The 17167-nt window shown below is 44.9% G+C and overlaps 1 protein-coding gene across 2 annotated transcripts in view; it reads right to left on the bottom strand.

Annotated features, from left to right (window-relative positions):
• Positions 1-2397: 2397 nt before the first annotated feature.
• FAM149A (family with sequence similarity 149 member A) overlaps positions 2398-17167 on the bottom strand; it is a 74927-nt gene continuing 60157 nt past the window's right edge. For both annotated transcript variants that reach the window (XM_006128458.4, XM_006128457.4), the window contains exons 11-14: positions 13255-13375; positions 9428-9556; positions 8886-8964; positions 2398-2687 (exon numbers count right to left, since the gene is read on the bottom strand). In XM_006128458.4, the coding sequence (XP_006128520.2) occupies positions 2614-2687; positions 8886-8964; positions 9428-9556; positions 13255-13375 (403 nt within the window). In that variant the 3' untranslated portion in view covers positions 2398-2613. The remainder of the gene's footprint in view (positions 2688-8885; positions 8965-9427; positions 9557-13254; positions 13376-17167) is intronic.

Here is a 17167-nt window from a genome sequence, read left to right as displayed (position 1 = left end):
ATAAAAGTTAATCATCAGGGAACAGTATGTCTCTGTGATGACTCATTCAAGAATAAAGGGCATTGCCACACTGCCCTAGATTGCCAGTGATACGGTATTAGGCTCAATTTTTTAATTTTGCTTCACCCCAAGACTATCAATGGAAAACATCAGAGACAACCACAAATAATCAAATCCACCTGGATGCAAGAAAAGGAACATTATAAAAGAGACAGATTTGCCCTGATTGTGAATAAAACAAAGGACTGCTTCAGAATTAAAAAAAAAATTAGTCATAATTTTGATAGACTCCTACCCATTTTACTTTCTGCCCAATTTTCAGATGGTTTAGTAAAATAGCATTAACTCATTAGCCTAGTATTGTTTCCCTGAATCATGTTTCAGGAGAAATTTTGTCTATCTTCCTCGGGACTCACCCATGACAGCCTGTGCTACCACTAATGCTGCCGCCGCCAACCAGTAAATTTATGTTCATGTTGCGTCAGTAAGATGGCCATTTTGTTGAACAAATTTTGCTTTTTCTATCAACAAAAATATATACCAACTCAGCTTCCTCTCCAGTGGTCTTCTCCATCAGCTACCTAATTCCATCCATACTGGCTTTTTGCCAGTTGCCTGGCCCATTCCCTGTTATTTCTCAGCACAGACACTTTAGGACATGTCTAGACACCATAGTGATGCCAGGTTCAGACTCTGGTTAAAGCCCATATCCCCTTATTGCCCACACACAAAGCCTTCTGATTGTGCCAGAAACTTATTCAGCCTACAGCCACTCTCAGGCATATGGGTCCAAGCCTATTGAGACATGGGTATAAGCCCACATATCGTATAGTGTGGACACAGCTGATGCCCAGGTCACCAGGCTCATATCCAGAGAGCCTGGCCTGCACAATCCCAATCCCCATGTGTCCCAATCCTACCCCAAACTTCCCACTCAGTTTCCAGGAAGAGGAAGCACTCTCCTAGTTCAAACACAACTCTGTTTAACCCTTCTTCTCCATGCAGACTGTTCAACTGTAAACATGGTTAACGTACTGTATGTTAGCTATGTCCATCACTATGAAGAAGCCCTGTATCAAGTGTGCTGCTAGTTGACCAGAGAAACAGACAGATTCTGGTAAAGTGGCAATGTAAGGACAGCAAGACATTTGCCACCACCACCGCACAAGAAATGAGCATGGGTAGAAAAGTACTTTGAAGAACCACCGTCATGTGATCAATACCAAGAGCAAGTTAAATACCTCAGAACCACTTATTGCCAAATCATTGAGGCTAGCCACATTTCAGAGCATTCCCCATCAGCACCAACTTGTCTCTTCTACAAGGAATTAGATTAAGGTGCTGGGAACAATTAGATTAAGGTGCTGGGAATTAGATTAAGGTGCATCTCACAGTGCTGCATGATAATTTCCTATGCAGGAAAGGCTGATAAGTAGTAGTGCTTTTCCATGAACAGGGACAGATGTGGATTCAGGTGACCTGGATTCGATTTTCAACTCTGCTAGTGACCTGCAGGATGATTTGGGCAAGTCACTACATTTCTCTGTGCCCCTGTTTCCCATCCGACTCTTATGTCACTCTTGTGTATTTATAGTGTAGGCTCTCTGGGGCACTGGTGGTCACCTATACTATGTGTGTACAGTGCTAATACATTGGAACCTGATCTTGGCTGTGCCCTCTAGGCATTATTGCACTAGAGATAATGCTAATAAACTTTTTTTAGGTTACTCTGGTTTTTGTTCTGGTCTAAACAGATGGAAGGAATATGAAATGCTGCCTCTATTCATTAAGTAAATTAAATAAGTAAAAGATTAAATACAGGAATTTTTATTAAGTTTCACATTAGTATTTGACATTTTAAAATGTCAATAATAACTGGTCTAGTTAGCGCAAAGTGTCTTACTCACAGATCAGAGAGCAGGTTCTGTTCTGGCGTATTTATGGAATAATTCAGTCCGACAAGTCTACTGTTGTTTCCTGAGAATGATTCCATTTTAGCTACAAAAACACTTAACATACTGAACAGCTGAATTACTCATAATGAATGAAATCCAGCTCTCCAATGACTGTTCAGATGAAGATAAATTAAACAAGGAAGAAAGGCAAGGGACAGGCAGTTTTTACAAAGAGCAACAGGAACTGTCGGAGACTAGAAAAGAGAAATGGCATAACAGGGATAAACAAGGGATAGTACAAATTCTTATTTCAAAAGACATTAACTTTGTACATAATCAAGGAAGGATTGATCCAAAATACCTGTAACGCTGGAGAGGGGAAGGGGAATACAGTTACAGGCACTTAAGTAGATTGTTACTTGCTTCTGCCAACAGCTTCCCAAATATATAGAGTTAGTGAGTGACCTCCTCTTTACCTTGAACAGACACTGAATTCTTACGGTCCAGATTTAAAGCACTGGTTTTATTTTCTTTTTCATTGTGATCCAATCCCTGCTGATGCTGCTTTTGAACAATGCCATATACATATGCTAAGTGGAAGACTAGGCAGCATACAATATGCTGCAATACTTTTTCTTCAATCCTTGTAAGGCTAGCTATTAGGCCAAGCAGTGTAGTCCTCCACTTAATGCAATAGATTTTCTCTTTCCAAGCTGTATTAGGAAGCTACTTGAAATCTCTTCCTGGAAGTGGATGGATTTCTTTGAAAGGATTTGGAGTAATGCTGCGTGCCTGAAAATACAAAACACTATTTGTAAGTGTACTATAACCAAAAAGTCACACCAACCCTATATTTGAGTTCCTAGGCCTCCTTTAGAAGAATATTTATTAGCTTGATTGTATTTTCACACATCTTTTAAATCTAAACAGTTCATTTGTTTTGTGTTAGTTTCTCTGAACAATGTTTTAACTAAATAATTATTCAAAATACATAAAAAAATACAATTCTCAGAAATTAGAATGGACACACAATGTATGGAATGGCAAACTTTCATAGGCTAAATAGAACCTAATGTAAAAATACTGCTTTATCCCAGAAGTTTGAGAGCTGATATGGAGATTCATTTTAATACTGAATTTTATGTCCAGTACCTGCTTATTATGCTGATGTCGCAAATGAAAAACCCAAGCTGAAATCCAGCAATGATTTAATGTAAGATTTCATCTAAAGAACATTATAAACAAAAAAATCTATTATCTTTTTCACATTAAAATTGCTTTTTATGTTCCATATGCTAACAATGAATATGGGGCTAGTATACTCAGTAGCTTACACAGACCAAGCTGATAGTATATGTAAGGGGCTCCTTGCACTCTCCCATTTTCCCTTACCCCCAACTTCTTATGTGATACCTTATCATCTCCTCCTTTTTCAAGGACTTCATGCAACTCCCCCAATCTCTGCTCTGCCAGGAGTTCTGTGTGCCCTGACATTTCTGCCTCCTGCCATATTTTCTACTCTGTAATGCTAGTGGTTCTGTATCTCCCCATTCTTAGTTTATCCCATTCACTCCTCGCCTTTTTCCATATGCCAAAGGATAAGAACGGTTACTTACCTGTAACTGTTGTTCTTCGAGATGTGTTGCTCATGTCCATTCGAAGTAGGTGTGCGCACCGCGTGCACTGTGTCTTTCGGAGCATTTTCCCTAGCGGTACCCGTAGCGCCGGCAGGGCGCCCCCTGGAGTGGCGCCGCCATGGCGGGGCATCAGTACCCCTGCTGGCACTGCCCCACCTCAGTTCCTTCTTGCCGGACTCTCCGACGAAGGGGAGGTAGGGTGGGAGTCGAATGGACATGAGCAACACATCTCGAAGAACAACAGTTACAGGTAAGTAACCGTTCTTTTCTTCTTCAAGTGGTTTCTCATGTCCATTCGAAGTAGGTGACTACCAAGCTAACCCCACGGAGGAAGGGTCGAAGCAGTCATACCACCAGAGTCATGAAGGAAGGTGAACAATAAACGGATTTATTTGAAACATCCAACACTGATAAGGCACATTAAGAACAATGACAACAGGATATATTTACATATTTACATCACAGATTCGAGGACTGCAGAGCCCACCCCTGCATCCTCCCTGGCCTGCTGTGGTAGCGCATAGTGCGCTGTAAACGTGTGAAGGGAAGACCATGTGGCCACCCTGCAAATTTCTGTGATTGGTACCTGGGCACCAAAGGCCACCGAGGACGCCTGCGCCCTGGTAGAATGTGCCTTCACCCTGGGTGGGGTTTTACCAGCCAGCTGATAACACTCTATGTTGCATTGCACCACCCTTTGTGTCGAAATAGGCGAGCCTTTCACCCTGTCCCCAAACGCAACAAACAATTGTTGTGATTTACGGAACGGCTTGGTTCTATCAATGTAGAACGCCAGCGCCCGCTTGGCATCCAGGGAGTGAAGCACCCGCTCCTTAGAGGAGGCGTGAGGTTTTGGGAAAAAAAACAGGAGATAAATCTCCTGGGACAGGTGGAATGGTGATACCACCTTCGGGAGGAAGGTTTGATGAGGCCTTAGCCTTACGTTGCTATGTGAAAAAACAAGGTAGGGCGGGTCTACAGTTAGCGCCCTTAGTTCCAACACCCTTCGAGCCGATGTAATGGCCACGATGAAAGCAACCTTCAATGAAAGGTACTGCAGGGAACACGTGGCCAGCGGTTCAAAGGGGGGTAGCATAAGCCTGTGGAGGACCACATTGAGGTCCCAGGCGGGAAGCGGGGTCCTCACCGAGGGATACAACTTTTCCAAGCCAGTAAGAAACCTTTTAACCACCAGGTTAGAAAAAAGGGAGACTCCTGCTGTACCAACATTGAAGGCGGAGAGAGATGCCACATGGACTTTGATAGAGGAAAAGGATAGGCCACTAGACCGAAGCTGGAAAAGATAGTCAAGAATAGTTGGAATAGGAGCCGAGGATGGGTGTACTCCTCTCCAGGACGCCCAAGACGAGAAGCGCCGCCACTTGGCAGTGTACGACCGTCTAGTAGAGGGTTTCCTGCTACTGAGGAGGACCATCTGAACCTCTTGGGAACATTCCCTTTCAGGTTGGCTCAACCACGGATAAACCATGCCGTTAGGTGGAGAGACCGGAGATCCGGGTGAACCATGATCCCCTTGCCCCAGGGTTGAGTTAGCAGGTCCCGGACTGGAGGGAGTGCTATTGGGTCTTGGATAAGCATGTCCACTAGGATGGGGAACCAGAACTGTCTGGGCCACCCGGGGGCTATGAGAATGATCAAGGACCGAAAAGTCCTTGCCCTGGTCAACACCCTGGAAATTAGGGGAAACGGGGGAAAAGCATAGAGAATGCCCTCTGGCCACACGATCGTCAGGGCATCCCCCAGGGAATATTTCCCCAGCCCCAGCAGGGAACAGTAGTTCCTGCACTTGGCATTGCATGCTGAGGCGAACAGGTCTAGGCGGGGATAACCCCACCTGCGGAAAACCTGGCGGAGAGCAGAATCCTTGAGTGTCCATTCGTGGGCTCCAAAGGATCTGCTCAGTGTGTCTGCTAGCAGGTTTTTGCACCCCGGGAGGTATTCCGCTTGAGGTGTGATATCATGCGTGACGCACAAGTGCCAAAGTTGCAGGGCCTCTTTGCAGAGGCGAGGCGATCACACCCCACCCTGCTTGTTGAGATAAAAGACCGCTGCTGTGTTGTCCATATGAACCAGGATCAAACGGTGGGAGAGCCGTGGCAGGAAGGCTTCGCAGGCTCTCCTCACCGCCCGCAATTCCCGGACGTTTATGTGTAGGGCTTGCTCGGAGGGGGACCAGAGGCCTTGAGTCCTGTGCCGCCCAGCTCAGGTCGGACACATCGGTGACCAGCGTCAGGGAGGGGGGAGGAGCTTTGAAAGGAACCCCACTGCGTACCACAGTTTCCTGGGTCCACAATAGGAGGGAGTCCAGAATTTCAGGGGGCGCCATAATTATTGAGTCCCAAAGACCCCTGGATTGGCTGAAGGCCCTCTCCAACCACGCCTGCAGGGGTCTCATCCTCATTCTGGCATGGCGGACCATGTACGTACACGCTGCCATATGGCCCAGGAGCCTGGAGCAGAACCGAGGGGTCATGATAGGGGACCGAGTTAACTCCGAGATCAGCTCCACTATGGAGAGGAACCTGCTCTTGGGCAGGAACGCCCTTGCCACCCTCGCATCGAGGAGGGCTCCCACGAATTCTATCTGATGGGAGGGAGTCAGGGATGACTTTTTGACATTTATCATGAGTCCCAACCTTAGGAAAAGGGCTCTAGTGAGTGCCACGTGAGCTTCTACCTGGTCGTATGAGCGACCTCGGATCAGCCAATCGTCGAGGTACAGGAACATGTGCACCCCCTGTTTGTGGAGATATGTGGCAACCATCGCCATACATTTCGTGAACACCCTCGGTGCCGTACATAAACCAAAAGGGAGCACCGTAAACTGAAAATGGTATTGGCCCACCATAAACCTGAGGAACCTCCTGTGGCTGGGCCTGATCGCCACGTGGAAGTACGCATCCTTGAGGTCAAGAGTCACGTACCAGTCCCCTAATTGTAGCACTGGGATGACCGATGCCAATGTCACCATTCTGAACCTGTGTTTTATGACCGCCTTGTTTAAATTTCGGAGGTCCAAGATGGGGCGGACTCCTCCCTTTGGTTTGGGGACAACAAAATAACAGGAGTAAAAACCTTTCCTCGCAGATGTGGAGGAACCTCCTCTATTGCTCCTTTTTCGAGGAGCGCAGACACCTCCTCGCACAGGATGTGTTCATGAGGGGTGTCCCTTACTAAGTACGGATAAGGGGGTTTTGAGGGCGGTGGGCCTAGGAATGGGATAGAATAGCCTCCATTTACTATTCTACAGGCGGGGAGCTGGCAAGGAGCTTGTCTGCAGCGAAGTTCGTGCATGGCTGGAAGCTACCTGAGACTGACGGCTCGGCATCAAAAAGGGTGCCGAAGTAGCAATCGGTACTGACCCCACATGGGGTGGTCCCGACGCATAAGCCACCTTAGCATGCCGACCTGGGCCATGCTGGGGCGAAGCCGTAGCCAGCTGAACCTCCGACGATGGTGACCTCGACCCTTCCGAGTCAACCGAGGATGGAGGGGAGGTCGTGAGGCTAATAAGGTCCTGCGCCGCTTCAAATGTGTCCGGCGTGGACGGGCGGTCTGGAGGCAGGCGACCAGGACTATCAAGGCCTCCTCGACGCTGACGGTGCGGTGGAGGAGATACGCGCACTGGTGAGCCCACGCCGCGGTGCCCAGCCAAAGTTGTCTTCTTCGAAGGGGACCTTCCCCGGGACTTCTTCACCCTCTTGGATGGAGGAGAGTGAGACCGGTGCCGAGACCTCGACGCCAACGCACGGTGCTGGTGAGGAGCCTCCCGCATGGAAGCCAGTGCACTGCGCACCGCAGGCTGCTCCGGCGGCACCGGTTGAAGCGCTGTCTCCATGAGGAGAACCTTCAAGTGGGAAACACTTTCTTTTCTGGTACGGGGCTTAAAGGACTTGCAGATCTTATAGGCAATAGCCAGATGAGCCTCACCCAAGCACTTAAGACAACTGTCGTGTGGGTCGCCCCTGGGCATAAACTTCCCACAGTCAGCACACGTCTTGAAGCCTTGCGGCCCTGGCATTCCTTACCCCCAAGGGGGAAGGAACAAAACAAAGAACCTAACTATCTAACTACAAGAGCTATTTACAAACCAATGTGAGAACAGGGAACCATTAACTAACTAGGAGACTAAGAGAGATAGAGACGCTCCAACGACCGTCACTGTGGTAAGAAGGAACTGAGGTGGGGCAGCGCCAGCAGGGGTACTTATGCCCCGCCATGGCGGCGCCACTCCAGGGGGCGCCCTGTTGGCGCTACAGGTACCGCTAGGGAAAACACTCCGAAAGACGCGGTGCACACGGTGCGCACACCTACTTCGAATGGACATGAGCAACCTCTCGAAGAAGAACTGTCTCTCTCCTTCCTGTAGGTAAGGACTCTCAAATATCCTCCCACACCAGGGTCCTCCCACATCTTCCTTGGCAGGGATTCTGCTTGCCAACTTTTCATCTCCCCACCTTGCTACTCATTCCCTCTCTTCCCCTATACCAGGGTCTGATATTCTCCCCCAAGTGGCAGGAGTTCTGGGTGAACATCCATATTCCCCACACCATTATTATCTGTCTGTGTGATAGGTCATTTGCATGTTAATCTCAGCTGGCAGAGTGAGCACGAGAATTGTGATGCTAGAATCAACTACAGAGGTACTTGAAGCTGTGTCTGTGCTAGAAAGATGGCATCACCCTCACTTCCTTTCAGTATTCTGATTTTCTCCCTTCTCTTCCCCAAAAATAACAATAGGTTCTGGCAATTAGTGCTTAGAAAGGTCCCTAAAACTTTGAAATTGATTAAATGCAGTGTTCAAAGGTTTCCACATTACATACAGAGAAATGTCATTAAGTTGCATGTAAAGCTTTTGCAAACTCTGCTAATGAAAATACATAATTATATGGATTATATTTAAACATCTTATAGTGTGTAATGTCATGTGCAATACACATGGATGAGTAAGTATTTGGAAAATTTTATGCCACTTACATGGAAACTACAATGAGGGGGTTGCACACTTCATACTTTTTGTTGCGTGAGCTTACTGTACACACCAGAGGCTCCTTGCATTCCTCCATTCCCTGAAAAGTTCCCTGCATGCCATCCTCCCGTTCTGCTCTATTTCAGGAACTCCTCCAAGCTACTCCCTTCCAGCAGCTCTGTGTATTCTCCATTTCCCTCTCCACCAATACCAGGGTTCCCATTATCCCTACCATTCCCTCTTCCCCTGCTCAAGTCAGAGGCTCTGTGGAGCCCCCTCTTATCAGCCCCCGCACCAATTCTTCCTTACCAGGTGTTCTGAAAAGTACAGCTTTTCAAAAACCAATCTTTTGATTTTGCTTACCTGTTAAAAAGCCTTGACCTGTCCATGTATTGTTAGCAAAATCCATGGTCGTCAATGACCTTTTATGAGGGGTGTCTGACTGTAAAAAAGGGGAAAATGTATTTGTTCATTATGAGTTGCTCAAAAACAGGACTTGATTGTGGCTTTCACACTACAATCTAACACAAAGAGCAGTGGTGGAGCTGCACAGCTCCCGAAGGAGTACAAGACAAATTACACCTCCACAGGCATCTTTCTATACATGGAGATGGTGCAATCTGCTTCATTCATTAGGATCTCTCTTCCCAGCACAATAACTCTGTCAGACCCGGGCAGATGGGCTGCAGGAATGTGGTCCCACCCTTTTTTAGACATGCACTCTCTCAAGGGAATAGGAATAAATAGTCCCTGTGTTCCTGACATCACAAGGTCTGCTACTATGAGAGGCTGTTTTGCTTTTATACAAAGGTGGTGGTAGTGCTGGCGAGGCAGGTTTTCTGTATCTCTCTCTGCCCCTGCTTTCCACAGTCTGGCCCAACATATCTAATCACACAAAAACCCACCCTGAATGTGTGAGTTGTGTTGGGTCTTGAAAACTGATCAATAATGACTGTTTGTTCTCTAAGTGGTCGTCGCTCCGTACTGTCAGGTACTGCACTTGACACTCTACTGTGAGGATGGCGCCCTCTATGCTGAAAGAGAGAAAGAAAATGGAGCATTGCTTAAGTTAAAAGGGGAAAAAAGCAAAGAGCTAACTCTTCACTAAGTTTTTACAGTTACTAGGTTGGGCATTTCAATTGGATTTCAAGTGTATAAAAACTAAGACAACATGTTTTACAGAGAGAGTACGAAAGGGATAAGTGTAATTGCAAGAGGTTCCAAATAATGCTAAGAATGATAGCTGTGTGTTAGTGGCATGTGTCTATGTCTCATATTCTACACAATTTGAGAAGATTAGGCTGGCCCTACTGTGCCAAGATGGCTCAGAGGGTCTGCCACATTCCAAGTCTTCTAACCAATGGGTTTTTAGTAAAAGGGATCAGGGGGACAGGACTTCCACCACCACTGTTTTCATGAGAAAGACTGACTGGCTAAGACGTCTAACTCCAGAAAAGAGTTTATAGATAATTTGAGCAGAGGAAAGTACCTCCCCTCCAGCACAGAGTTAGACATTAATATTCTTTGAGGGGCAGTGCTTAGGCCTTACTCCTCTCAACATTTCTACTGGCTAAGTTAGGCAGCACCCACTCAGTCTACTGGTTTCTGCAAATCTACATAAGAACATACATAAGAACGGCCGTACTGGGTCAGACCAAAGGTCCTTCTAGCCCACTATCCTGTCTGCCGACAGTGGCCAGCACCAGGTGCCCCAGAGAGGGTGGACTGAAGACAATGATCAAGCAATTTGTCTCCTGCCATCTCTCTCCAGCCTCTGACAAACAGAGGCCAATGACACCATTTTATCCCCTGGCTAATAGCCTTTTATGGACCTAAACTCCATGAAATTATCTAGATTCTCTTTAAACTCTATTATAGTCCTAGCCTTCACAGCCTCCTCTGGCAAGGAGTTCCACAGGTTGACTACATGCTGTGTGAAGAAGAACTTTCTTTTATTAGTTTTAAACCTGCTATCCATTAATTTCATTTGGTGTCCTCTAGTTCTTCTATTTAGGGAACTAATAAATAACTTTTCCTTTATCGGCCCTCTCCACACCAATCATGATTTTATAGACCTCTATCATATCCCCCCTCAGTCTCCTCTTTTCTAAACTGAAAAGTCCCAGTCGCTTTAACCTCTTCTCATATGGGACCCGTTCCAAACCCCTAATCATTTTAGTTGCCCTTTTCTGAACCCTTTCTAAGGCCAAAATATCTTTTTTGAGGTGAGGAGACCACATCTGTACACAGTATTCAAGATGTGGGCGTACCATAGTTTTATACAGGGGCAGTAAAATATTCTGGGTCTTATTTTCAATCCCTTTCCTAATAATTCCTAGCATCCTATTTGCCTTTTTGACCGCCGCTGCACACTGCATGGAAGTTTTCAGAGAACTGTCCACGATAACTCCAAGATCTCTTTCCTGATTTGTCGTAGCCAAATTTGCCCCTATCATACTGTACCTATAGTTGGGGTTATTTTTCCCAATGTGCATTACTTTACACTTATCCACATTAAATTTCATTTTCCATTTTGTTGCCCAATCACTCAGTTTGGCGAGATCTTGGAGTCCCTCACAGTCTGCTTCTGTCTTGACTATCCTAAACAGTGTGGTATCATCTGCAAACTTAACCACCTCACTGTTTACCCCTTTCTCCAGATCATTTATGAATAAGTTGAAAAGGATTGGTCCCAGGACTGACCCTTGGGGGACACCACTAGTTACCCCTCTCCAATCTGAAAATTTACCATTTGTTCCTACCCTTTGTTTCCTGTCTTTTAGCCAGTTCTCAATCCAAGAAAGGACCTTCTCTCTTATCCCATGGCCATGTAATTTACACAAGAGCCTTTGGTGAGGGACCTTGTCAAAGGCTTTCTGAAAGTCTAAGTATACTATATCTACTGGATCCCCCTTATCCGCATGTTTGTTAACTCCTTCAAAGAACTCTAATAGATTAGTAAAACAGGATTTCCCTTTACAGAAACCATGTTGACTTTTGTCCAACAAATTATGTTCTTCTACATGCTTCACAATTTTATTCTTCACTATTGTTTCTACTAATTTGCCCGGTACTGAAGTTAGACTTACTGGTCTGTAATTGCCAGGATCGACTCTAGAGTCCTTTTTAAATATTGGTGTCACATTGGCTACCTTCCAGTCATTAGGTACGGAAGCCGATTTAAAGGATAGGTTACAAACCACAGATAATAGCTCAGCAATTTCCCATTTGAGTTCTTTTAGAACCCTTGGATGAATGCCATCCGGTCCCGGAGATTGTTAACATTAAGTTTTTCTATTTGTTCCAAAACCTCCTCTAATGACACTTCAATCCGGGACAGTTCCTCACATTCATCACCCACAAAGGACGGTGCAGATTCAGGAATCTCCCCATCATCCTCAGCCGTGAAGACCGAAGCAAAGAAATCATTTAGTTTATCCGCAATGGCTTTATCGTCCTTGATTGCTCCTTTTATAGCTTGATCATCTAGGGGACCCACAGGTTTTTTAGCAGGCTTCCTGCTTCTAATGTACTTAAAAAACATTCTGTTATTTCTTTTTGAGTTTTTGGCTAGCTGTTCCTCAAAATCTTTTTTTGCTTTTCTTATTGCATTTTTACACTTGATTTGACAGTGTTTATGTTCCTTTCTATTTATCTCACTAGGATTGGACTTCCACTTCTTAAAAGATACCTTTTTGTCCCTCACTGCTTCTTTTACATGGTGGTTAAGCCACGGTGACACTTTTTTAGGTCTCTTGCTATGTTTTTTAATTTGGGGTATACATTTAAGTTGGGCCTCTATTATGGTGTCTTTGAAAAATTTCCATGCAGCTTTCAGGGATTTGGCTCTAGTCACTTTGCCTTTTAATTTCTGTTTAACTAACCTCCTCATTTTTGTGTAATTCCCCTTTTTGAAATTAAATGCCAGGGTGCTGGACTGCTGAGGTGTTCTTCCCACCACAGGAATGTTGAATATTATTATATTATGGTCACTATTCCCAAGCGGTCCTGTAACGGTTATTTCCAGGACCTGATCCTGCACTCCACTCAGGACTAAGTCGAGAATTGCCTGTCCGCTTGTGGGTTCCTGCACCAAGAAGCAGTCATTTAAGCCATTGAGAAATTTTATCTCTGGTTCTCTTCCTGAGGTGACATGTATCCAGTCAATATGGGGGTAATTAAAATCCCCCATTACTATAGAGTTCTCTATTTTGGTAGCCTCTCTAATCTCCCTCAGCATTTCAATGTCAGTATCGCTGTCCTGGTCAGGTGGTCGGTAATATATCCCTATTGCTAATTTCTTATTATTGGAGCATGGAATTACTATCCATAGCGATTCTATGGAACATGTTGATTCACTTAATATTTTTATTTCATTTGATTCTACACTATCTTTCACATACAGTGCCACTCCACCACCCACCCGGCCTGCTCTATGCTTTCTATATATTTTATATCCCGGTATGATTGTGTCCCACAGTATTTCCTCATTCCACCAGGTTTCGGTGATGCCTATTATGTCAATGTCCTCATTTAATACGAGGTACTCTAGTTCACCCATCTTATTAGTCAGACTCCTAGGATTTGTGTACAAGCACTTTAAAAATTTGCCACTGCTTATTTGTGTGCCCTTCCTGATGCATTGGATTCATTTCATTTTGTTTTGATTTGTATTTGTTTTGTGTTCAAGTTACTGATGTTCCTTAACAATGTTAACAAGTATACATCTTACAAAGCCGTGCCGTGATCCAGGTACTGAAAGATACTGTTCAACAGTCTCTGTGTTTATTGGTGGTAACTTGGTCCGGGTTGTATGTACAACTGGAGAAGACGAGCGATCTAAGCCAATACACCTGTAGGATTCAGATTAAACTGATTTCAGATTCCATTTAAAACACAGGAGACATTTCTTAATACATTTAAACTAATATAAGTAACAGCACACCTAATGCCATGGCAGCTCTCAGAAAAATGCTTTATATATGCTTCATTATTCAGTATGAAGCGTGGAATCTTTCAGAAATCTCAGAGCTGGTTCCCAAATCTTTTACAACATTGCACTATTGAATGCTCTAGTTCAGTGTTTCTCAACCAGTGGTATGAGTACCCTTAGGGGTACTTGAGAAAAGTCTGGGGGGTACGTCAACACAACTGAAATTTGGAGAAAACTGAATTTTTGTTTTAAGTTTTACAACACTTTATTATTTTTGTACTTTTTACACCCAAAAATTGTATATGCTTGTTGCTATCTGAAGCAAGAGATAAAATTGCTATTAGTACAATTTTAGTTTAGTTTTTATAATTACAACTGAAGGGTTTAAAATGGACCAATTTCTTGTGAAAACAAAGAATAAAATTGCAGATTTGGAAGAAGGTAGTATACAGGAAACCGTGTCAGAAACATTTGAGGTGGGAAAACCTGTAGTGAAAAAACCAGTGGTGGAAGTGGAAATTCTTCTGAGATTAAAAAAAACACACGTTACAATTCTGAATATCTTAAATTCAGGTTTACTACAAACAGAAGTGTAACCACCTTGTGTGATTTGCTGTGAGACTTTATCTAACCACTGTATGAAACTGTCTGTTGAAACGACACCTTGATACAAAGCATCCTACATTAAAAGATAAATCAAATGAATATTTTACAAGAAAATGTGAAGCTATTAATATATCTAGTGCTCCTATGAAAAAAATATGTTTACTGAAATAGAAGTTGTCAAAATTAAAAATATCCCACATTCAAACAATACAATAAGATGAAGAACTGACGAGATGGCAGAAGACATAATAAAACAAATAACTGAAAAAATTATTCAGAAGAAACAAGTTACAACTTGACGAATCAACAGATATTTCCAATTGCATATAATTAATGGTGTTTGTCAGATACATTGACGACGAAGATGAAAAAGGAATAAGTGAGCAAATATACTGCTGTAAAGAATTCAACACTAAAACAATGGGGGAAGAAATGTTTAACTTGTTAAATGAACAGATTTTGAAACATGGATTGTCATGGGAGTGGTGCATATCTGTGTGTACAGATGAAGCAGCAGCAGTGGTAGGTTGACAAAAAGGTCTTGTTACTTCATTAAAAACTATAAACTTTTCAATAAAGTGGACTCTCATCATTCACAGAGAAGCATTTGCTTTAAAACATCTGAACAAAGATTTAAACTCTGTGGGTATGTCTACACTACAAAGTTAGTTCGAACTAACGGACGTTAGTTCGAACTAACTTTCCTAGGCGCTACACTAGCGCTCCGTTAGTTCGAACTTAATTCGAACTAACGGAGCGCTTAGTTCGAACTAGGTAAACCTCATTTTACGAGGACTAACGCCTAGTTCGAACTAGCTAGTTCGAACTAAGGGCTGTATAGCCCTTTAGTTCGAACTAGTGGGAGGCTAGCCCTCCCCAGGTTTCCCTGGTGGCCACTCTGGCCAACACCAGGGAAACTCTATGCCCCCCTCCCGGCCCCGGATCCCTTAAAGGGGCACGGGCTGGCTATGGTGCCCGTGCCAGGTGCAAGCCTGCCAGCACCCAGCTAGTAGACCCTGCACCTGGCACGGCACAGAGCCACCCACCCGATGCCCCCCAGCCCACCCCCTCTTGCCAGGACGAGGCTGGCGGCTCCCGGGAGCTTGCCCTGGACCGCAAGAGGCGGGCACCTTCCTGGGCTAGTGCAGACATCGTGGACCTCGTCCACGATCTCCGCACTAGGCACAGGAAAGTGGCCGGCTAGGGCAGGAGAGCTGCCAGCCTGGCCACCCAGGAGCAGGTGTGCATGAAAATCAAGGGGGTCCACTGAGCCCCCCGACCCTGAGCCCTGAGCTTACAATGGCCGTCCTGGGTCAGACCAAAGGTCCATCTAGCCCAGTAGCCTGTCTGCCGACAGCGGCCAACCCTAGGGACCCTGGAGGGGATGGACTGAAGACAGTGACCAAGCCATTTGTCTCGTGCCATCCCTCTCCAGCCTTCCACAAACTTTGGGCAGGGACACCACTCCTACCCCCTGGCTAAGACCACTCCATGGACCCAACCTCCATGACTTGATCTCACTTCCCTTTAAACTCTGTTCTAGTTCCAGCCTTCACAGCCTCCTGCAGCAAGGAGTTCCGCAGGTTAACTATTTGCTTTCTGAAGAAGAACAACTTTCTCTTACTAGTTTCAAGCCTGCTACCCATTCCTTTCCTTTGGTGTCCTCTAGTCTTCTTTATGGGAACTCAGGAAGAACTTTTCTGAATGCACCCTCTCCACCCAACCCCTGCTTTTAGAGACCTCTATCCTGTCCCCCCTCCGTCTCCTCTTTTCTAAGCTGAACAGTCCCAGTCTCTGTAGCCTTTCTTCATCTGGGACCTGTTCCCAACCCCTGATCATGTTAGTTGTCCTCCCTTCTCCCAGCCTTTCTCTTCCCCTCTCCCACCTCCTTTTCCCAGTCTCCCCCAGTTTTGTTCAATAAAGACAGAGTCAATGTTGGAAGAAACGTTATCTTTATTTTGTACATCAATAAGAAGGGGGACTAGGGAAGGGTAAGTGGAAGGAGGTGAGGGAGGAATGGGGTACGAGCCCCCGATGGGGAGGACTAGGCTGGCTCTGCGGGCTTCTGGGGGTGGAAGCTCTCCTGCAGCCCCCCAATTGCCCCCTCTCCCCAGATGGCAGCCTGCGGCAAGTGCAGCCGGGCTGATGTCCGAGTGGTGTGATGTGCCCAGTGTGGGTACTCCGGGCACTCCAAGCCAGAACTTCTTTGCAAGCGGGGCACCCCTTAGAACTGTGTGTCCAGGGTGGGGGTCGGGACCCTTTAAGCGCAGCCCTCGGCTAGCCTGAGACAGCATCTCCATGCTCTAAGTCCTCCTCTTATGCCCTGCCGGCACTGCTTCCGGCCATCCTTAAGCCCTGTTCAGAGTCCACTCAATGTGGACTTGCTAGTTCGAATTAGCAAAACGCTAATTCGAACTAGTTTTTAGTTCTAGACAAGTTAGTTCGAATTAGCTTAGTTCGAATTAACTAATTCGAACTAAGTTAGTTCGAACTAGCGCTGTAGTGTAGACGTACCCTGAGATTGCAGTGAAGACAATTAACCTCATTAAGTCATGGGCTCTAAATTCGCATTTTTTTCTATCGCTATGCCGTGATATGGGATCTGAACATATTACTGTATTACTTCATTACAATATTTGATGGCTATCACATGGAAGATTGTGAAACCATGTACTTGAGCTAAAGGCTGAAGTTGCAGTTTTTCCTCGCAGAAATCAAATCCGAGTTAGTACAATATTTGCAAGGCAAATTATGGATTTTTGACATATTTGATAAAATCAATAATGAACCTACAGTTACAAGGTTTTAATACAAATATTTTAATCTTGCATGATAAAGTAAAAGCATTCAAGTAAAAAATAGCATTCTGGAAAAATAATGCTTTATCTGGAAATTTTGTGTCATTTCAATATCTTTCAGAATTTTGTGTGGAAAATGAAATTATTTTTGATGAACATGTCAAAACATCAAAAAAGGAACATCTGACGAATTTGGAATTAAATTTTGAATGATATTTTCCGAGCTTTGATGAAGCTGAACAGTGGCAGAAGCTTTGGGTTTTGAATCCATTGATGGCAATGCTATTGAGAAAGCAGGGATTTCAGAA

This window comes from Pelodiscus sinensis, chromosome 5 (genome assembly GCF_049634645.1).
Source record: "Pelodiscus sinensis isolate JC-2024 chromosome 5, ASM4963464v1, whole genome shotgun sequence".
NCBI lineage: Eukaryota > Metazoa > Chordata > Testudines > Trionychidae > Pelodiscus > Pelodiscus sinensis.
Note: the sequence above shows the minus strand (reverse complement) of the source record. Positions and strands in the feature narration are given on the sequence as shown.